The following is a 24,991-nucleotide window of genomic DNA, read 5'->3' as shown; positions in this document are numbered from 1 at the left end:
ATAAATATATATGCACCCAACACAGGAGCACCAACATATGTGAAACAAATACTAACAGAACTACAGGGGGAAATAGATGGCAATGCATTCATTCTAGGAGACTTCAACACACCACTCACCCCAAAGGATAGATCCACCGGGCAGAAAATAAGTAAGGACACAGAAGCACTGAACAACACAGAAGAGCAGATGGACCTAATTGACACCTACAGAACTCTACATCCAAAAGCAACAGGATACACATTCTTCTCAAGTGCACATGGAACATTCTCCAGAATAGACCACATACTAGGCCACAAAAAGAGCCTCCGTAAATTCCAAAAGATTGAAATCCTACCAACCAACTTTACAGACCACAAAGGCATAAAACTAGAAATAAACTGTACAAAGAAAGCAAAAAGGCTCACAAACACATGGAGGCTTAACAACACGCTCCTAAATAATCAATGGATCAATGACCAAATCAAAATGGAGATCCAGCAATATATGGAAACAAATGACAGCAACAACACTAAGCCCCAACCTCTGTGGGACACAGCAAAAGCAGTCTTAAGAGGAAAGTATAAAGCAATCCAAGCATATTTAAAAAAGGAAGAACAAGCCCAAAAGAATGGTCTAATGTCACAATTATCGAACTTGGAAGAAGAAGAATAAATGAGGCCTAAAGTCAGCAGAAGAAGGGACATAATAAAGATCAGAGAAGAAATAAATAAAATTGAGAAGAATAAAACAATAGCAAAAATCAATGAAACCAAGAGCTGGTTCTTTGAGAAAATAAACAAAATACATACGCCTCTAGCCAGACTTATTAAGAGGAAAAGAGAGTTAACACAAATCAACACTATTAAAAACGAGAAAGGAAAAATCACGACGGACCCCACAGAAATACAAAGAATTATTAGAGAATACTATGAAAACCTATATGCTAACAAGCTGGGAAACCTAGGAGAAATGGACAACTTCCTAGAAAAATACAACTTTCCAAGACTGACCAAGGAAGAAACACAAAAGTAAAACAAACCAGTTACGAGCAAAGAAATTGAAACGGTAATCAAAAAATTACCCAAGAACAAAATGTCTGGGCCAGATGGATTTACCTCGGAATTTTATCAGACATACAGAGAAGACATAGTACCTATTCTCCTTAAAGTTTTCCAAAAAACAGAAGAGGAGGGGATACTCCCAAACTCATTGTATGAAGCCAACATCACCATAATACCAAAACCAGGCAAAGACCCCACCAAAAATGAAAACTACAGACCAATATCCCTGATGAACCTAGATGCAAAAATACTCAACAAAATATTAGCAAACCGAATTCAAAAATACATCAAAAGGATCATACACCATGACCAAGTGGGATTCATCCCAGGGATGCAAGGATGGTACAACATTCGAAAGTCCATCAACATCATCCACCACATCAACAAAAAGAAAGACAAAAACCACATGATCATCTCCATAGATGCTGAAAAAGCATTTGACAAAGTTCAACATCCATTCATGATAAAAACTCTCAGCAAAATGGGAATAGAGGGCAAGTACCTCAACATAATAAAGGCCATCTATGATAAACCCACAGCCAACATTATATTGAACAGCGAGAAGCTGAAAGCATTTTCTCTGAGATCGGGAACTAGACAGGGAAGCCCACTCTCCCCACTGCTATTTAACATAGTACTGGAGGTCCTGGCCACGGCAATCAGACAAAACAAAAAAATACAAGGAATACAGATTGGTAAAGAAGTTAAACTGTCACTATTTGCAGATGACATGGTACTGTACATAAAAAACCCTAAAGACTCCACCCCAAAACTACTAGAACTGATATCGGAATACAGCAAAGTTGCAGGATACAAAATCAACACACAGAAATCTGTGGCTTTCCTATACACTAACAATGAACCAACAGAAAGAGAAATCAGGAAAACAACTCCATTCATAATTGCATAAAAAAAAAAAACCTAGGAATAAACCAAACCAAAGAAGTGAAAGACTTATACTCTGAAAACTACAAGTCATTCTTAAGAGAAATTAAAGGGGACACTAACAGATGGAAACTCATCCCATGCTCGTGGCTAGGAAGAATTAATATTGTCAAAATGGCCATCCTGCCCAAAGCTATATACAGATGTGATGCAATCCCTATGAAACTACCAGCAACATTCTTCAATGAACTGGAACAAATAATTCAAAAATTCACATGGAAACACCAAAGAGCCCGAATAGCCAAAGCAATCCTGAGAAAGAAGAATAAAGTAGGGGGGATCTCACTCCTCAACTTCAAGCTCTACTATAAAGCCATAGCAATCAAGACAATTTGGTACTGGCACAAGAACAGAGCCACAGACCAATGGAACAGACTAGACAATCCAGACATTAACCCAGACATATATGGTCAATTAATATTTGATAAAGGAGCCATGGACATATAATGGCGAAATGACAGTCTCTTCAACAGATTGTGCTGGTAAAACTGGACAGCTACATGTAGCGGAATGAAACTGGACCATTGTCTAACCCCATATACAAAAGTAAACTCAAAATGGATCAAAGACCTGAATGTAAGTCATGAAACCATTAAACTCTTGGAAGAAAACATAGGCAAAAACCTCTTAGACATAAACATGAGTGACCTCTTCTTGAACATATCTCCCTGTGCAAGGAAGACAACAGCAAAAATGAATAAGTGGGACTATATTAAGCTGAAAAGCTTCTGTACAGCAAAAGACACCATCAGTAGAACAAAAAGGAACCCTACAGCATGGGAGAATATATTTGAAAATGACAGATCTGATAAAGGCTTGACGTCCAGAGTATATAAAGAGCTCACACGCCTCAACAAACAAAAAACAAATAACCCAATTAAAAAATGGGCAGAGGGACTGAACAGACGGTTCTCCATAAAGGAAATACAGATGGCCTACAGACACATGAAAAGATGCTCCACATCGCTAATTATCAGAGAAATGCAAATTAAAACTACAGTGAGGTATCACCTCACACCAGTAAGGATGGCTGCCATGCAAAAGACAAACAACAACAAATGTTGGCGAGGCGGTGGAGAAAGGGGAACCCTCCTACACTGCTGGTGGGAATGTAAACTTGTTCAACCATTGTGGAAAGCAGTATGGAGGTACATCAAAATGCTCAAAACAGACTTACCATTTGACCCAGGAATTGCACTCCTGGGAATTTACCCTAAGAATGCAGCAATCAAGTTTGAGAAAGATCAGTGCACCCCTATGTTTATCGCAGCACTATTTACAATAGCCAAGAATTGGAAGCAACCTAAATGTCCATCGATAGGTGAATGGATAAAGAAGATGTGGTATATATACACAATGGAATACTACTCAGCTATAAGAAAAGGGCAAATCCTACCATTTGCAGCAACATGGATGGAGCTGGAGGGTATTAAGCTCAGTGAAACAAGCCAAGCAGAGAAAGAGAAATACCAAATGATTTCACTCATCTGCGGAATATAAGAACAAAGGAAAAAACTGAAGGAACAAAACAGCAGCAGAATCACAGAACTCAAGAATGGACTAACAGGTACCAAAGGGAAAGGGACTGGGGAGGATGGGTGGGTAGGAAGGGATAAGGGGGGGAGAAGAAGAAGGGGAATATTAAGATTAGCATGAATGGGGGAGTGGGAGAAAGGGGAGGGCTGTACAACACAGAGAAGGCAAGTAGTGATTCTACAACATTTTGCTATGCTGATGGACAGTGACTGTAAAGGGGTTTATAGGGGGGACCTGGTATAGGGGAGAGCCTAGTAAACAGAATATTCGTCATGTAAGTGTAGATTAATGATACCAAAAAAAAAAAAAAAGGCAGTTCCTGTGTGGTGACCTCCAATGAGTTCTACAGAAGGGTATAAAGGGCATATAAAAGTGTAGGCAAAGGGTCTGTTTGTGTTTATACAGAGGATCAAAGCCTAATTGGGCTACCCCGAAAATGAACTAAGATATGATATGAAAAAGAACTTCCAACATCAGCACTCTCTGGAAGACTCATGCCAGAAGATGATCATCAAAAATCCCCAACAAAGATCCACACACTGCTGCAGGTGTAGATGCACTCATCCCACCAGTTCCTGGACTTCCCATGGCAATGAAGGAGATATCTAAGCTTGCCTGTGCATACAATAAAACAACAAATTTGACTGGATCTATACTGTTGGAACTCAACCAAGAATTAGGAGAAGTGCAAATTATGGCGCTCCAAAATCTTACAACTACAGACTATGTACTGTTAAAAGAACATATGGGATGTGAACAGTCCCCAGGAATGGGTTGTTTTAATTTGTCTGATTTCTCTCAGAATGTTCAAGTTCAGCTGGACAATATCCACCATATCACAGATAAGTTTTCACAAATGCCTAAGGTGCCTAACTGGTTTTCTTGGTTTCATTGGAGATGGCTGGTAATTACAGGTATGCTTTGGTTATGTAACTATACTCCTATTATGTTAATGTGTGTGTGCAATTTAATTAGTAGTTTAAAACCTATACATGCTGAAGTTACTCTACAAGAAGATATGTCAAAGAAATAATCAATCTTCCCATGTTTTCTTCCGCCTGCTACTTCTATAGCTTTTCTTCTTCCTTCCTAATTACAACTCTTAAATAGAATTCGTGCCTCATATCAAATTTACCGAGTATCATAATTTTTCCAAGTGGTAAAGATACCTCAAGACAAATGCTGGGCATAGAAGCCACAGGGCATAAATATGCAAAGAAGTAAAAAGCTAACCTTTTCAAACAATAAGGCTTCTCTCTCACTTACCAACTTTACATCTCCCTGTATGGCCCCAGAAGATGACTGGTTAGCCAGAGACGGGTAAGATTCCTCAAGGGAGGAACAACCTAAGACAGGCACAGTCACAGGGGGGCCATCAGGTGAGAAATTGGGGATCAACAGAGGTGAGGCTTAGAACCTCACCCCCCCTGTTCTGAGAGAAATCTTCTGCATACGTGGATGTTTTCTTGCCCTTGTCTAGCTTGGATTAACACATAGTCTACAGGCACACACCTGATCATCTACATGTGCTCTCTTACAACACTAAACTATGTTTTCTACCTTTATCTTGTATCTACCTACCACTTCAGCATTTTATTAAAAATAATAATAATAAAGAGAGAAATGTGGTATCCACATATAAATCAAGTATAAAAACCAAATGAGTATTCATATTTGAACTGACTGTTTATAGTTCATAATGCATGAGCAAAACCGAAAGTTTCTGTGATGACTGCCCTTGTACTGTTCACCATGTAACTTATTCACTACGTAAGAATTTGTTCTCCATGTAAGAACTTGTTCGTTATGCTTCAGAGGATTGGAGACTGACGAATATTAGGCTTGGGGTGGATTAATGATTGTGCATTGAGCATTGACTCCCCTATACAGAATTTTATTGTTGTTAACAACCATTTGATCAATAAATATGAGAGATGCCCTCACAAAAAAAAAAAAAAAAAAGACAAGAAAAGTGCACACTTCCAATTGTAAAATAAATAAGTAACCAGGATGTAGTGTATAGCATAAGGAATATAGTCAAAACATTGTAACAACTTGGTATGGTGATAGCTGGTACCTAGAATTATCATGTATATAAATTCTGAATCACTGTGTTGTACACCTGAAACTAATGTAGTACTGTGTGTCAACTACCCTTCAATAAAAAATAATTATCTACAAAAACAAACAAACAAACAAAAAACCTCAACAGTAAGAAAACAAACAACCTGATTAAAAAGATAGGCCAAAGGCCTTATCTGACATCTTTCCAAAGAAGACGTACAGATGGTAAATAAGCACATGTAAAGATGCTTCACATCATATGTCATCAGGGAAATGCAAATTAAAACATTAAGATACTACTGCACACTCATTAAAACGATCAAAATCTAGAAAACCGACACCACCAAATGCTAGCAAGACTATGGAACAACAAGGACTCTCATTCATTCCTGGTGGGAATGAAAAATAGTACAGCCACCTTGGAAGAGAGTTTGTCAGTTTCCTACAAAACTAAACATACTTTTATCATATGATCCAGCAATCGTGCTCCTTGGTAGTTACCCAAAGGAGTTGAAAACAGGTCCACACAAAAACCTGCACATGGATGTTCACAGCAGCTTTATTCATAATTGTCAAAACCTGGAAGCAAGCAAGGGAGGGATGAATAGGCAGAACAGAGAATATTTAGGACAGTAAAACTACTCTGTAGGATACTATAATGGCAAATACATGTCATTATACATCTGTCTCAACCTACAGAATGTACAATGCCAGCATGAGCACTAATGTAAATTATGGACTTTGGGTGATAACGATGTGTCAACATAAATTCAACAGATGTAACATGTACCACTCAGGGGGATGATGGGAGAGATGTTGATAATGGAAGAGGCGTGACTGAGGGCAGGTGTCTTTGGGAAATCTCTACATCTTACTCTCACTTTTGCTATGAACCTAAAACTGCTCTTAAAAATAAAGTTTATTTTTTGGTTGATCTATTACTATCTTGAATATCTTTTACCTAGTTATAGGAAAAACTAACCTTAAAATTTAAAAGCATAAATGCTACATCACAAAATGTATTACACAATAATTTCAGTTTACAGAAATACAAGAGATATTATATTAGTCACATTAACTGCACAGTTTTTTATCTCATTATGAATTAAATATATGCCTGGTTCAATTCTAAGAAGGTAACCTCATGTTTCTAAGATGTCTGTACATATTCAAAAATAGCTCTCTTCTGTTTACTATGTCAGTGCCTATTTATATCTTTCTAAAACCCAGATTGTCCATGGATAATAAAATTATCAGAATTGATTCCTTACAGAATTTTTTTTAAAGAACTTGGTATTTGCTGTGAACATAAATATTCCTATACAATATAAAACATCCTAAAGCTACATGTAATAGAAAAGCATGAGGAAAAAGTGCAAGAAATAAAGAAATAAGGAAAATAACTCTGAAAATTAAGGGAAAGTAGGAAAGCAATACAGAGATTAGAATACTAAGAAACTTGGCTATAATGGTTCAAAGCATTCCCCTTCAACCTGTATGTTCTCTGGTTTGGTTAGAATAATGGAACATCTGTGCTCCCTGAGGCTCTGAGATCAGCTAGATGATACATGACTTACATTTCAGCTATTTTCCTAGAGTTCATAGCTTTTTCTACTGTCAGGAAGGAATGATTCAGGGAGCAGACCTAACCACTAAAAGACTTTGACATCACAATCGTATCTCTCTATTCTTCACAGTGATAAGCAAGTCTTCATGGTTAGAATATTAATTTTCAGTCTTCTTTTCCAAGTCATTCTTCATAGACGTAGGGATATAATTGTAACTCCTAACTGCAATCAAAAGGTCAAGAAGACTTCTTTCTCTTTCATCAAATCACCTTAAGGACACTTACAGTTTCAGTATGATACTAAGAAATCTACAATGCTAGTTTTGTACCATGAGAGATATAAGATTAGTTGATGTAAGAGTCTATTTTTTAATTATACATATTCGGCAATAACAGTCTTGAAAATATTCTTTAGAATTCATAAAAATTTACCAGCTTGAAATAGTCTTAACTTTCATATCATAAATAATATTCTAATGTGACTTTAACCAGATATGGGCCATATAAAAACTTTTGTATGTTCCTCAAATAGAGGCACCTTCAGTGGCAGAAAGGGCTTCTGATAAAATATTTATCTCTTCCTTATTGGTTTGTATTCAACCATTTTTAGAAAAATTCCAAGGCTACCAACTGATCTGATTTTTTTGTGTGACTTTGTGAAATTCGGAAGTTCTGCTAGGCCTCTTCAATATGATCATTAAATAGCTGCTTGATCTCAGATACAGCCCATGAGAACCAGGAAAATCTGTTGCTCACAGTTGCTCAATAATTTAACTCCCTAATCCCGTGAGTTCTGTCCCTCTTCAGAGCCTCATGAAATACTGGTGCATAAGTTCTGCCTGCATCTACCTCTCCTTTCTTGCCAAACTAGACTTAATTTATAAAGTTTTGGATATGACTTCTGTGAAGCCTTTTCTGATTCTTTAGATTATTAGTTCTCCTTTGATACAGATATAATGCCCTATTCTTGTCACTCATAGAATATGCCAAAATTATAATTGAATACTTGGGACTTAATAAATTTGTTAAATGGATTAAATTATCTATCAACATGGAAGAATCTTGGTGGCAATTTATAGATGTGGCCCATTATTTTAACATGATTATATTCATACTGGAAACATTCAGCCTCAAGAATTACTTTATAGAGTATTATACTTTATCTTGTGAATTAGAAGTCAATTAAGCATTTTTTAAATCAAACATATTTTTCCTTTTAAAATGTAAAACTGATTAAGAAGCTCATTTTTAATCTACTCTTGAGGCATAGCAAAAATATAAGGGCAGCTACTACGATTTACCACACAGCACGCAGTTACCATATGCTACAGATTAAAGTTGAAATCTTAATACTTATTGAAATTTTGTTCCCAGATAATACATAAACACTATTCCTTTTTTCTTGTGGGGGTTTGGGGAGAGGAAGCATAAAGGAGCTTTGTGAAGTTTATAAATTGTAAATGTATATATTATAAATGACAAAGGTAATAAGTAGGTATAAATGATAAAGAAATTAAAAGTTACTTTTTTTGACTAGAAAAAAAACCCCCACAAAAACAAAAGCAATAAGCAAAACAATCTGTAGGTGGGAAGGCCAGAAAAAGAACACATTATTTTTAGGGAGCTACTCTACGATTATATCTAAATGACAGGATCAATACTCATACCATAGAACATGAAACGTCATCTAGCCAATGAGAACAAAAGCCTATTATATATTCTATAAGCTACTAGATGATCTTACCAGAAACTTTTTGTATTACTTCATTAACTTCCTTCATGAACACTTTCTGTACAAATACTAAGTGGTTTAGAAGATCAGTTGTGAGATTATGTTCAAAGGAACCAACCTGCCAAACAAAATCAGAGCATTAGATTAACACTACAGACTGTATTCGTTTTAAAAACATATTTTGCTTACATACATTATCCTAAACTCTGAGGAAAACAATAATCTACGTATCACTTAAAGAAGTGTTAAAAATATTCCAATTGCCCTTTACTGGCCTGACATTGTTATTGACTATTCATCAAATGTTTTGTTTTGTAGCCAATCAGGTATAGGAAGTCTTTTGAAAATGAATCACAATTATACATTAACTATGTAACTGCTAATTTCAAAACTGATATTCTAAGTAATGTTTGTTTTTAATGACTACTGTTGTAATGTTAGGACCATGGATAAGTATCATTATAAATGAATGTAAATTTATTTACACATTCAAATATTTACTGACCACGACCACCTACTCTAAGGATACCACTAATGATCAGGTGAGATACCACTATGAATAAAAACAAAATTATGGTTCTCACGAGACTTACATTTGAATGAAAGAGCATATCAGGTATATTCAAATCAGTTTTAATATAATAAATGTCCATATGCCCTTTGATTACTATAAGGCATAATATTCCTCACAAGAATTAGCTAAAAGCGGGTTAAATAGAAAGCAAGCCCTAGTTGAACTTGAGTATTACAGTAAAAGGTTGAAACATCCTTATGAGTAAGGCAAGTACTTCAGCATTTGCCACCTTGATAGCATTCATATTTTGATAAAAAATTGAGAGCAAAATAAATATAGCAGCCTTTTTTTAAGTGAGAATTCACATCAAGTCTAAATTGCACTAGGAAAATTTGGTTTTGTATGTAGTACAAAATGGGTGCAGATGACTTTCACATGTGTCTATTTCAAGCCATAGTAAAATAGGCAACTCTTAGTGGGATGCAACTTTAGATTCTTTCAAATGTTTGTAATTAATTGCATTCTTAGTGAAATTGGGATTGCATTCTGCCCCAATTACAAACTCCATACCTTTCTAATAGCAATATTAGTAAGAAATTATGCAATATACTGCATTAGATTTGTTCTATTTTCTGTCAAAGAAGCATTAATAACAGTATTGCTAAACTAGAGTTTTGGGGCACTTATTTTTCAGAGTAGAAAATACAAATGAAATATGCTTTATAATCTACCTTGTAAATTAATATTTCACCTCTATAATCTTATACACTGTATTTTTGTATCCTCAATTTTCATATACAGAAGTCCCAATCCTTGGAGAGGTACTAACTAGGGCAAACAGGGTCTAACAAAGAAATAAAAAGGCTTAAAGTAAATATGCTCCCATAGCTGTAGCATTTCTAGCAAAGAAACCAAAGAATGTTCTTATAGATGCTTCAGAGTCTAGAAAATAAAACTTATAAAGCAAATAGTTAGCAAACTGCTTTTTGATAAAACTACAATTATTTCTGACAAAGTGTCAGAGTAAACTGAGTGACAGCACAGTGTGTGACTCCTGCATCTCTCACTTGACAGTCGGGATATTCAGGGAACATGAATCTCTGTCAGCTTTGGTTTTCTACTATATCAAATCTACTATATAGTAACAGATGACCTGATTGCCACAAATCAAACTTTTTATCCAAATGCTTTTTTTTCCCCATCATTAATGTACATGAACAACATTATGGTTACTAGACCCCTCTTATTATCAAGTCCCCACCACATATCCCATTACAGCCAACTGTCCATCAGTGTAGTAAGATGTTATAGAATCACTACTTGTCTTCTCTGTGTTATACTACCTTCCCCGCGTGCCCCCCTCTACATTATACGTGCTACTCATGATGTCCCTTTTGCCCCCTTATCCCTCCCTTCCCACCCATCCTCCCCAGTCCGTTTTCCTTTGGTAACTGTTAGTCCATTCTTGGGTTCTGGGAATCTGCTGCTGTTTTGTTCCTTCAGTTTTTGGTTTGTTCTTATAATCCACATATGAGTGAAATCATTTGATACTTGTCTTTTTCTGCCTGGCTTATTTCACTGAGCATAATACCCTCTAGCTCCATCCATGTTGTTGCAAATGGTAGGATTTGTTTTCTTATTATGGCTTAATAGTATTCCATTGTGTATATGCACCACATCTTCTTTATCCATTCATCTACTGATGGACACTTAGGCTGCTTCCATTTCTTGGCTATTGTAAATAGTGCTGCAATAAACATAGGGGTGCATGTATCTTTCTCAAACTGGGCTCCTGCATTCTTAGGGCAAATTCCTAGGAGTGGAATTTCTGGGTCAAAATGGTATTTCTATTTTGAGGAACCTCCATACTGCTTTCCACAATGGTTGAACTACTTTACATTCCCTCCAGTAGTGTAGGAGGATTCCCCTTTCTCCACATCCTCGCCAACATTTGTTGTTGTTTGTCTTTTGAATGTTGGTCATCCTAACTGATGTGAGGTGATATCTCACTGCGGTTTTAATTTGCATTTCTCTGATGATTAGGGATGTGGAGCATCTTTTCACATGCCTGTTGGCCATCTGAATTTCTTCTTTGGAGAAGTGTCTGTTCAGCTCCTCTGCCCATTTTTTAATTGGCTTATTTGCTTTTTGTTTGTTGTTTGTTTGTTTCTTTTTGTTTGTTGTTTGTTTGTTTTTTAATTGGCTTATTTGATTTTTGTTTGTGAGCTCTTTATATAATTTGTATGTCAACCCCTTATCGGATCTGTCATTTATGAATATATTCTCCCATACTGTAGGATGTCTTTTTGTTGTACTGATGGTGTGCTCTGCTGTACAGAAGCTCCAAATGCTTTTTAAACTTGTGACAGTTATACAGATATAAAGTGAGAAAACAATGCTGGTTTTCAACTTTCTTTCATACAGAAGTTAGTCTGTCAATCTGACTCTAATTATTTTATCTATGTGACCTGTTATATAATTATGTGTACCTGGCTGAATCATATAACCTCCTAAAGGCTCAGTTTCTTCACTTATAAAATGTGAATGTATCTACCTCCTGGGATAGCTTTAAGGATTATACGAATTGGTGTGTATAAAGCACATTTCAAATGTTAAGTGCTATTAGCTTTTTATAACCAAACGAATCATGAAACTACTGCAGAGAAGGATGTGAAGCCTGATGTAAGAAATATGAACTAAAAGATAACTGGTTAAAAAAAACACAAGGCATGTTTAAACAAAACTATAGGGCAACACACACCTACATGCACATATACATCCATACAATATATTTGGTATAGAATTCTATAAAAATAAATGACTTACTGTTTTGTCTTAAAAGTTTGGATCACTACATATTTTGGTACACCTGAAGTTTGAAGAATCCTAAATAACTAAGCGTAAGAAAATTAAAAAGTAAGCTTACTTCTGCCACACAACGTAGATAATTTCCTTGTAAATAGTACCCTTGTTTAGAAGGCAGTTCATCTATACTCCACACCTGATCTGAGTAACTGTCATGCTCTTCCATTATATATTTCCCCGACATGGTAACAGGAGGAAGGTTAAGGCTGGCAGAAGGAGGAATGGTTGACATATCTGTGGCAGAAACTTTTGAAGTAAAACGCAATCTGTGATTTGGCAACTCAAATGTGAACCTGGTCTGTGCACCTGTAAGAAATAAGAAAAGTTATTTGTTTTTTCAGGTGCTCATTCACTCATTTATTCCTTAATTTGTTCAAAAAATGGTATCTAAGAAAATTGTATGCATATCCCCAAACCTGAAAGATATAAAAAGGGTATTTTAAATTTGCTTATAAAATAAATCCAATTTTTAAATATATTCATGACAACTATAGAGTCAGTTAGTCAGTATTATTAAGCCAGAAAGTCCATTAGGTGCTTAACATCATGTTACATGCTAGTGAAACAGCTACAAATGTTCTTATTTCATAGAAGGTGGAACAGAAAGGAATTGCCCTTATTACAGAAGAGAGACATGACAAGAGAAATTAGTTAAGTGCAAAAAAAAAAAGAGTGGTTGGCAGTTGACAAATGATTCTTATTCAGTGTGGGAGGAAATACTGAAATTAAAAATCAATTAAATTGCACCTACTGAAAACATTCATCAAGTAAAAAATTATACAAACACATGTATCTTTGACCTTAACAACAGTTATTAATGGGACCATATACCAAATAAGGATGGTGTAAGTTTTTGTTTACTTACTAAATCTACTGTTGGTTTTAAACACTTAAATCAATAATATGCCATGTAGCTGTTCAAAGAGTTGTAAGTACAAAATATATACTATTATTCAGGCCATGTTTCTCCAGCTATTTATGAGAATACTAAGAAGTGGTAGAAATCTTATTGAAATCAAGGTCTGTTGTTGTCCATTACATATACTGTGTAATGTATATGCCATGCTCCTTTCCAACCAAGAAAATCTACTGATACTGTTCTGTACATTACCAATTCTCTCCAAACATCATTAAATAGCTTATTTTGCCAGCCTATATATTATAATTTATTGTGTATTCCTAGTGTTCTCCCTTGTGCCAGAAATAATTTTCCTTTTTTTCAAAATGCTATTTAAAGGTCACCTATATACCTCATTTTTGTATTCACTCAGTACATACTAATGTATACACCAGCAATGGCTTATCCATAAACAGAAAAATGCTCTTTCACCAAATGATGCAACTGTGAATGGCCAGACAGGTCACAACTGCTCTGATCTCATCTCACTCAGTACTTTAACGAGGCCGACTCACTAACTAAGGTTCCCAGGCTGCAGGGAGTGAGGACTGGCTACCAAAGTAACTACCACTACTATTACTACTCCAGCAACAACAAATAAAAACACAAGACTGAAGTGACCCTTGGCCTCAGGTCATCTCTTATCACTAATGCAGTCATTCTTTCACTATTTTTATTATCCCTTGCCTTAATTGCAAGAAGAATTATGTGTTCTTATCTGTCTGGCAATTTGATAGTACATTAACTTTGCTCCTAAAGATTTGTACCTTCCCAGTTCTAAAATGCATGTTGGTTTTTTACTTGCTGCTGCGGTTGACTCTTGTGTTCCATGGATGCCCTGAATAAATGGCCAAGATAAGTCTAGCTTAACGTCAGCTCAATATCTGAAGCCCAGTACTCTAGCTCTGCCAATTCTGGAAACTCACTTTAGAGTGCTTCTCTTTCTGGTAATAAAAAGATCTGGATGTTCAGAAAAATCCCTCTCAATAAAGAAAATGCTAGGAATAAGACATACATACCCATATATATGTGAATAGATGCATGTACATATTCATATATATACGTATGTGAGTGATTTTTAAATTAACATAATTTATCACATTAACAGAATGAAGGAGAAAAAACATGCTAATTTCAACAGATGCAGAAAAAAGTATTTGATGATATTCCTCAACTATTCTTCATGGAAACTCAGCATAGAAGTTTTCTCAATCTGAAAAGGGAACCTAGCAAGAAACATCACATTCACTGGTGAAATACTGATTCTGAAAAATGAGAATAAGACAAGGATGTGACAATATGCCTTTTAGTGAACACTGTGACAAGAAAAAAAATAAAAAGGCATAAAGACTGAGGAAGAAATAAAAGTATTATTTGCACATGGTATGAATATCTACTTAGGAAACACCAAAGAATCTTATTAACAATAATAAAATACTTGAATATGGTTGCTGAAAATAATATTAACATTAAAAAGATCAAGCATATTTGTACATAAGACACCAGTTTAGAAAGGTGCTGTTTTATAAAATATATCATTTGTAATAACTACTACAGTAACATAAGCTGTCTGGGTAAATAAATTTATCTTGCAACAGGTGCACAAAACCCTTAAGAGGAAAAATTTTAAACTTGGTAGAAAAACACTGAAGGTGACCTAAAGAGACAGAGAAATAGACATATTCAAGAATAGGAAGGTTAAATATTTTATCAGTTCTCATTATCAATCAATAGTGTCAAGTCTCCTCAAGAAAATCTAATGACTTAATAAATTCATATAAAATGTATACAGGGTTTTTCAGGGAACTTGACAAGTTGATTTTAAAATGTGTATGAAGGAACAAAGAATCACAAATGACCAGGACAACTCCTAAAAAAGGAAAACTCAGGTGGCACTATGGTACTGGTGCACATAGAACCAGAAGACATGATTGGGAACTTTGAAACAGATCCCACATAAACACTTAACAGGTGACAGAACTGGATTATGTATCAATGAAAAAAGAGCAGATTCGTTAGTAAGTCTTTCAAAGATATCTGGTCATACCACTCCACACCGTATTAAAGAAAAAAGAATAATCAATGTCACAAAGATTAAGTACTTTAATATGAAAAGCAAAACTGCAAAGCATGGAACAGAAAACATAAGAGATATCTTCATGATCCTGGGAAGAGGATTTAAGATATAAAAATACACATCATACAGGAAAATATTGCTAAATTCAATTACATTAAGAATTTCTGTTAATGAAAAGACAACAAAGTGAAATAAGCCTCTGACTCTGTGACAATATATGTTAAACATGTAACATCAAAGGTTTAATATACAAAACATTGAAAGAATTCCTGTTAACCAAGAAAAATATGAATGAGTCAATGCTAGAATGGGCAACAAGAACCATCAACACATACTTCAAATAAGAAAACATAAGGTCCCTTAATCACATAAAAATATTTAGCTTCATTAATAATGACCACAATGAGATACCATTCCACATTTACCAAATAAGCAAAAATTTAGCAGTCAGAAAATACCAAGTGTTGACGAGGATGTGGAACAAGGGGAACTCGTATCAAATACAATGGAAGAGTAATTGCTTGTAGACACAAGCACTTTGGAAAACAGTTTTTGCATTGCCTGGGGAAACTGAAGATGCATTTACCTTACAGTCTAGTCAAATCATTCCTAAGTAAATATCCTGGATAAACTCTTACACGTGTGTACCAGGAGATATATATGAAAACTGTAATAGCAAAAAAGTAAAATGAGCTGAAATTCCATCAATAAGAAAATGGACAGATTGTAATAAAATTATTTAAGAGATTATTATATTTCAGTGAAAAATGAATGAATCAGATACATGAATGAATACAGATGAATCTCAAACAAAATCTACAGCACAAAATTTCCCAGTTTAAAAAATACATCAGTGGGATTCCGTATAAAGTTCAAAACAAGCAATGGCAAACTTTAAGTCAGTTATAAATAGATACACATGCAGTAAAACTATAAGAAAAGCAAAGGACTGTACACTACAAAATTATGAGGGTGTTTACTCCTTGAGCAGTAAAGGGGAGTATCACCTGGTAGTGATAATATTCCTTGAAGGAGCCTTAAAAGTACTGATAATGTTTTAATTCTTAATCATGTAATGGGTTGGTGAGTTCACAGTTCCTATCATTCTTTAAACTGTGTACACACATTTGTATAGTAATACTTTTCATAATATAACAGCAAAGAATTATTGGAAAGACTATATAAGGATCATAAAACCTTACAGAAGTAGCTATTTTGAAGTAGTCAAATTACCTCTGATTTGAGCTAAATGTACTCAGTGTGAAAATTAACCAAGTTATTTAGGCTCTAAGAACCTAACAGACATAAAACCTCCTCAAGTTTAAATTGGAAACGGCCGCAATAGTTGAGTAACTCTTGAGCATTCAAATAAGAGCAGGCTTCATGCTGGTCATTCAAGATGGTGTTTCACTTGATTGAAGAGTATCACTAATGAAATACAAGTGTTCTGATTAAAATTATTTAAATTTTCATCTTATAAAACCAAGTTAACCTTGACATCAAAATAATACTAATTTCTCAAACCAATCATAAACTTTAATAAGAGACTGAATTCAAAATTCAATGTTACCTGTCATTCCATGACTTCTCATTCTTCCCATCTTGTATTCTGCTTTCAGAGATGGTAAAAGTGCTGCTCCAATGGCAATACCGTCTAACATGGCACTGAATTTAAGAACAATAGGTTTCTTCTCTAAACCTTCTGGTAGCTGAGGAAATTCATTTGTTTCAATAGGAGTTTGATTAACACTTGTCGGGGTTTTTTCAGAAGGGAGGGGTGTTGCAATGTCTTCTTTTACAGGCTGTGGGCTATAAAGCAAAAAAGTAATTTAAAAAAGACAATTAGAACAGTTACCATTTGACTGTATAAAAATCACTGGAGTTCATCATGAAAATTAGCAAAAATAAACTGTAAGCAGATGTTTACTTTTCCAATACCAGATCATATTAAGGCTTCCTAAACATAGCCATTGAGAAATGATGATCTACAAAAGTAAACAAGAAATAATCATAATATAAACTGGAATATTATACTGCCAAGGCCATGCATATCATTAATGTGAAACTGGAGTTTAAATTCAGGTTTGCCTGATTCCAAATTCCATGACTTAACCATTATGTACTCTATTGTTTAAGATTGTTACTGCCACTATTAATAATAATAACACCTACACTAATAATTTGAGAGCATACTATGTGCCAGGTAGTGTTCTTAGGGCTTCATGTGTTTGTTAGCATTTATTCATTTATTTCACAAGCCCTTTGGGTAGGTACTACTTATCTCCACTTTACAAATGAGTAAGCATAGCTAGAAAGTGGTGAAGCCAGGATTTGAACTCGGTCAATCAGACTCTCTTATTTTTCAGCTACTACACTCTATTGCCAATACATTATAATATGAAAAAACTCCTTAGAGTATCTTAAAACTAAAGCTCATGTACACATTATCAATTCCATATTCCATCAATAGGAGAAACATATTTAAATTGTTACTACAAAATCAACCAGACATTAATTAGTATTACATCAGAATTACGATCTAGATGGAGTAATTGGGAAAAATCACTGTTTCAGGACATTGTCAAAAGACAGTTTTTTTTTTACCTTGTAGGACAAGAAAAATAAAACATAAAAAAACAAACTTTTTACCTTTTACCTATCAGATTTTTATTAGTTAATCAGTTGCTATAGCTTTGGAGACCATGAACAAAGCTGAGTAATGCAGACCCATGAACAAGGGTTATAGACATGGAATAAATGTGCAAAGGATCAATTCACTGCCCTTTAAAATGTCTGTGTGGCACAATCACTTCCTGTTTTGAACCATGTACATAATTTCATGCACAAAAACATACATGGGACATAAACAGCCACTGTAATATTTAAACCTCTGCAGTAATAAATTTTGATGAGTTGAAAGTAAACAATAATTGTCCTAGAATTTGTCAGTTTGCTTTTTATTAGTACCTATTATGATGTCCACAAATCTCTAGGATCTCTTAGGCTTCACTGATGCAATATGGAACAGTGACAATGTATCTGTGACATAGTATTTATATACAACATGGTTCTTGATGATCATGTTTGACTACTTTCCACCTGCCCCATAGTCCAAAATGGTCAATATTTAGATGTAACCCTCTGTCTTCCTCCAAACGATTTTTAACATAGCAAAGAATGATCTAAAGTATTATACAGAATCACAGAACTTGAAGAATTAACTTACACTGTAGAAGGTTGTCTGATGAGATCTGAGATCTGTTTGGATAACTGATGAGAACTTCGAACCATCATGCTATGTAAGGTGGCAGGGTGCTGGGGAATGTTGATGCTGATAGCCCCTACTTTGAACACAGCAGCATTATTAGTCTTCAGTCCTCTCTGGGCACTGTAGAGGGCTTGGGACTTGGCAATACTGCATTTCACTACAGTTCTATTAGAAGAAAGAAGGACCATTGAAATATAGCTACATAAAGAGAAATTTTGAAAAAGTGTTTTGAGAACAAGACAAATGCCTTTAAATCATTCAATGAACTAAATGACTTAAGATTTCTCATGCCTTTAAATCATATGTTAAAGAAATAATGTTTTCCAAAAATACTGAAATACACTTAGTTTATACTCTTTATACTATGATTCTATTTCTTTAATAAAGACTTTTCAGAAAAAAAATGTATGTGCTCACATGTACGTAAAAGAATGAACACTGACATATTGCACATATACAACACACAAAATTTCATTTTGATTCTTTTCCCCATTCAGAACTCCTCTTTTCTTCTCCAACTTACTTTACAAATCTGTACAACCACTAAGAAAGCACAGACATAGACTATGAAAGAAAAAAATACTATATTTCTTAAAATCTAATCAGTCAAATAAATTAGCCTGACAATCATCTAACATAAGGAATAAATTTAAATTGCATTTTCCATTATTTATTTTCAACAAGTGGCGAAGAATGATAAAAATCCAATTCATAATGACTACTACTTAGTTAAAAATTGGTAAGCTTTACAGGTACAGATATTAAGGCAGAGAGATATTATCCTTCTTGGTTTCTCGTTCTCTCTTTCCAATGCCTAGAACAGGGCCTTGAACATGTAGACATATTCAGAGATAGGCACAATCTGAACTTTGTGAAATGAATGAGCAGAAACAAGCATAGCACAATGACTCTTGATACAACTGTGAAATTCCACAGATAGCATGTGATAAGTCATGTATGTAGAGGCCATGATGAAGCAGTCTTGACATACAATGAAAAGGTTCATGTCAATGAACTGTATCATTAAAGGCCCAGATAGTAAAAGGATAGCTTCTAACATAAATTATCTTTCAAATGGGCAAAGGATTCTTGACAATAAATAGATTTAGCAAAACAACACACAGAATGCAAATTTCATATTAACTACATGTCAGTTCACATACATTTATCTCTACTTAGGTTGTGTAAGATTCATGAAGAATTTATTTATAATCTCAAGGACTTAAAGAATTAATTCATTACATTTAACTTCAATTAGAATTAACCTTGAGAGGTATGACAGTGGCTTTATCAGAGGTCTTGATTCTTTATAGACAGTGAAATCCAGGTATTACATAAAATTAAAAAATGATTACTAAAAAACTATATTGCTTTCTTCCACAAAGGCAACCATTTCTCAGAGACTACCAGTGACTAGAAAAAGAAAAAAAAAAAGCAATCTATGGACTTGGTCTAGCCAACATGAGGGTAGATTCTGGGATGCTAACTAGTTACTCAATTTTGTACCTTATCTTAAATAGTATAATAAATAAAGCTACTATTTGTCATAAATGAATTTCATTTTAAATTCAATTTCAGCATGAGCCAGAACACTCAGATGGCGCTAAAATGCAAATGGCTTTCTACTTGTGAATAGCATCCATATATTGAATGAAATGAAACATACATTTACAAGGAAGTCTGTCTCATTATGACAGTCAAGAAATTCTACACCTACCTCATTGTTTTACCTTTAAAATCTACATATATCTGCTTACATACCACTTTAGATTACAAAAGCACATACCCAACACTGGATTTTCAGTTATATACCCAAAGTCCAAATGGAAAGCTAATTGGGCTGATTGCCCTCCTACTACAGATCCTACTGTGGTATTCCCAGCGGAAATTGTAATGTTGAGGACTTCAGGGGCTCTGTGCTGCCCAACTTCAGAGGGCACCATTCACAACAGGAGTCTATGTAAATGATGCTCACCATTGTGAGAGGTGTTACTTGGGGTTGAACAACATGATAGTCCTACCCTGAGCCAGAAACTGTAGACGATATTTGACTAACTCTTGTCAAATTGCACATGTTAAAGATGTAAGGAGACCCAGAATGAGGAATTAAACATTTTATGATACAATGATGAGTTATCTGTAATTTTACTTTAATTCTTCTCTAGCTACTATGATTAGTAGAACCAGGTATTATTTTCTGTACCTGTTAAGATGACACTAATATGGAAGAAGGGTGTTTTCCAGAAAATAATTCATTCTCTAATTTAATATTAGTGCATTTATTCTTTTTAGTACTTCTAGTTGGCTGATGAAGTGATACATATCACAGATAATCCCAAAGGGCTATTAATTGATGACATTTTGTCTATGGTTTTTTATTGAGACACAAACAAATCTCACCAAGTATCATAATTTTACCAGCATGGAATATAATGTAAATTCATCTACTTATTCAGTATATTCAAATTTTATAGAAAATGTTCAAAGAAATAACCAATGCTAAGTAAGATATTAATTTGTCATGGTGGTAACAACTCATATGATGAATATTTAAATATAGCACTATAGTAGTATAGCTCACCGTCACGAAATATTAGACGTACATGGGTCAAATCAAGCCACTCAAAATAAAAAAGTTCACATAGTAAAAGCCATACATAAAATCTACCAATAGAGCAATGAACACTCCCCATCTTAAAAATGGAATTGTAAGGTTGAGATACATAGATATATTCATCTATTAGTATTTTAATAATTATTTTGGCAATTAGTAAAAGTTCTTCTGCAAAGTGAAACTTTCTAGCTTCTATTACCACATCAAACATTAACAAAGATTTGTGATAAATTTTGTAAGGTAACAGGTGTTAAAAAAAAAAACAAGCAAAAAAAGTACATATGCCACACGATCAATGTTGCTAGACAACCACAAAAGGGGGAAAATAAAGGCAAAAACAACTATATAGTGTCACAGTCTTTCAGAATAAAGCAAGGTATGAAGTGCCAAAAACGAGACCCTTACCTGTGTGCTTTCCTTGAATACCAGTAGCTTTAATCTATAAGAGGGTCTATATAAAAGCTACAAAATAATGACTACATACATTCATAGCCATTCAGATAATCTAAATATTTCTTTAAAACTATTCAATACTATGTTAATCATAAAGCCCATGAAAAAGAGTAATATGACATACAGAAACTCTTGTTTGGCTGTGCTTGTAGGAGATGTAGGAAAATCCTCCAGTCTACAGGTGAAGATTCAAGAGAAAGCAAGGAAAGAAAAAGTAAGCAAGTAAACATTCATGCATAAATTAGTTACAAAATGACCAATCATCTGGAAAACTTTTATTTCCCACTTTTAAAGTTTTCCCTCAAAGAACGTTTTCAATTATTTTGACTTCCATTTCCTTTTAATTGAATTGGAAATGAAAAGCCAAAGAATAAACCCAGAAAGTCTTAATATCACTAGAGTTTGGCAGTGAGTAATTAATAACTTTTACTTTTCAAATAAAAAGTTAGGGGATCTTGGCTTGGGTTTTTTTTTTAAGGCAAGAAATATTAACTATGTAATACTTATATAAAAATCTGTTTTATAAATACTATGTTTTACAAGTTTAGAAACCTTTGAAGCCCTTTTCTTGAGAGAGAGTAGATAATAGAGATAAGAGGTCCTGGAGGACAGAGTAAATAAAACACATAGGACATCTAAAGAAATTTGTTTTGCTTTCTGAATAGGTTAAAGTAACCATGGTACTTTAAATTTAAAGTCAACAAAGGGATGATGGAACCCAAGGTCTGAGAAGCAGCATGGTCAGGTAGAATGGTCAGGCAACTCTTTCCAAAAGTACAATTTTAAGCATTTTAAACATTTAAGCTTTGATCTTTCTTAATCTCAATAGACTGCTCTGTAATGTGGGGGTAAAACCACCCCAGTTCATAGCACTGCGGTGAGGATTAAATAAAATAATCTAGTGAGGCTCCTGGTTCATATGATGTACTTGTTAAGATTGCAACTGTGACATTATTATACCACTTCTCCCATACTGAATAAAAGGAAAGATCTTGTTTCTTACAAGTAACTGATGGAATTGCCTGTTCCTTCAAAAGACTGCCTAGGAAATCCGATATACACCATTCAGGCACCTATAATGAAATACACTCTTTGGTTCCAGATTATAGGTCAAACTATACAGTGAGACAAACATCCGTTTCAATAAATATTCCCCAAGACAGCTTTCATATCGTTTATGCTTAAAATATGAATAGTTATGTAATGGGTCAAGTTAATCTATGACTGATATTTAACTCCCAAAAGGCTGAACCAATCCACTATTCAGTTGGTATTTAGCATGATAGATGTTTTATAGGATGATTGTAGACCATTAACTAGTTATAATAATAATAAACAGAAAATTATCAAGTTCTGACCCAAATTATCATAACACACTTTGTAGTTACAACATAAAACTGCTTGAGATATAATGAGTCATAAGAATACATATTTGGTCATTCAGATGACCAAATATGTATTTTCCAGGTTAGTCTTCATCCACAGTTCCTGAGAACACTGCAGAATCTTAAAGGTGAAATGGGTGTCTTGTGATGTTAATGAGATACCTTTGGACTGCCCCACCCCCCAGCCCAAGGGCAGGGGCTGGAGGCTGAATCAGCCAATGGCCAATGATTTAGTCAATCATGACCATGCAATGAAGCCCTCACAAAATCCCTGAGAAGAGCTTATCACTCTCCTGGATCCTGCTTCTCTGTATGAGAGAGCTTTCGTTCTTGAGGAACTAGAAAGCTTCCACATGTCACTGAGCCAGGTCCCAAACTCCACAAGGATAGACACTCCTTGCCCTATGCATCTCTTCATCTGGCTGTTAACTTGTATCCTTTATGGTATCCCTTTATTAAAATAGTAAACGAGTTTTCCTGAGTTTTGTGAGCCCCTCCATCAAATTTACGAACCTCAGAGGGGGAGGTTGTCAGAACCTCCAATCTGTAGCTGGTTGGTCAGAAGCACAGGGAACTGCCTGGGGCTTGAGACTGGTGTCAAGTGGGGCATGAAGGGCTATCTTGCAGGATGGAGGGCTTATGGTGGGGTATTTGGTACTGTCTCTGGGCAGATAGCGTCAGAAATGAGTTGAGCTCTCGGACACCCTGCTGGTGTTTGAGAATTGGTCAGTGTTGTGCATTGGAAGACCCCCTCCTCTACACACACGCACACACACACACACACACACACACACACACACACACACGCATTGGAATCGGTCCGGGAACTCAAAAGGAGTTGTATTACTGTTGTGAATACTATTATTGTTGTAATGAAAAAACACACTGCTCCACTTAAAGGAAATCAGACATGAAGGCATATACTTATAAATTAATGAACAAAGTCAATGGTTAAATGTATTGATAATAGATTAGTGATATGAATGTCATGTTTAAAGGTAACCATTATCAGAACAATTCTGAACAGTAATAAGAGCAGAATTTATAAAAAAAAAGTAACAGGAAAGTCAAAAGAAAAATGACATGGTGTATCTTTCTGTAAAAAGTTTACCTATACTATTAGAAAGGTTTCAGGCTGCACTGTTAAAATCGTTAAAAGAAAAAAATGGCACAAGAAAGTTTTGAAACCCAGCATGAATACTGGTAATGACTACCTAACATAAAATTAAGAGTGTATATTGACTATAAATTTATTTTACTTAACTATTTGAATTATGTGATCTATTCTATCTTTTATGTTTAACTTATATGCACTGTAATCATTTTTCTTGTTTCACAATCTTACTATGTACTGGGAGTCCGTTTTTCAGCAGGGGAAGGGAGTTAATAAACCAATTTTAGGAAGGGAAAAAATGTTTCTGAAAAATTTCATTTGGTGATATTCTTAATGACAAATCACAGTATCTGAGAACATTATGTATATAAACCTCAAAACTCAGCAGGTATAGGATTCATCCAATCAATTTTAAGTTTCCTACAAAACTTTAACAAACAAGCTTAAGAAAAAAAGAAAAGTTGACACACTTACTGTATATTTGGTGTAATCCCTTCAAGCAGCACAATATTAACACCACCAATATGAGCAGTGGCACATGTCTCAGTCATCTTCTGATGTAAAACATCTTAAGTGTGAAAAAAATAATTATATGAATTCAGGAAATGAGAAAATTGCATTTTGTATTATAATTGCAGTTCATTCCTACATTCAGCTACAAAGGATAATTTTAAAGTTATGATAAAATTTAAACTATTCAGAGCTACTTTCTATTTCATATATAAATACAGACTATATGTCAAAATTGAAAGAATGCTAAATATACAATTTAACATGCCATTCATGCATGAATGAAGACTAAGGCATTCAATAGCCTAATGACACTTTAAATCTCAGAATACTTAGTGAAGAAAACTTGGAAAATTAAAAAAATAAATAGGAAAAAAACTGTAAACTAGCACTCTTGATCCATATA

At 34.6% G+C, this 24,991-nt stretch overlaps 1 protein-coding gene across 1 annotated transcript in view; it reads right to left on the bottom strand.

Annotated features, from left to right (window-relative positions):
* Positions 1-24,991, bottom strand: part of LOC118928599 (bridge-like lipid transfer protein family member 1) — a 179,059-nt gene that overhangs the window by 65,856 nt on the left and 88,212 nt on the right. The window contains 6 exon segments of the mRNA XM_057503269.1: positions 8,900-9,005; positions 12,328-12,572; positions 16,812-17,050; positions 18,468-18,674; positions 21,701-21,751; positions 24,550-24,643. Of these exon segments, the coding sequence (XP_057359252.1) occupies positions 8,900-9,005; positions 12,328-12,572; positions 16,812-17,050; positions 18,468-18,674; positions 21,701-21,751; positions 24,550-24,643 (942 nt within the window).

This window comes from Manis pentadactyla, chromosome 5 (genome assembly GCF_030020395.1).
Source record: "Manis pentadactyla isolate mManPen7 chromosome 5, mManPen7.hap1, whole genome shotgun sequence".
Taxonomy (NCBI): domain Eukaryota; kingdom Metazoa; phylum Chordata; class Mammalia; order Pholidota; family Manidae; genus Manis; species Manis pentadactyla.
This window is presented reverse-complemented; position numbering and strand designations above follow the sequence as displayed.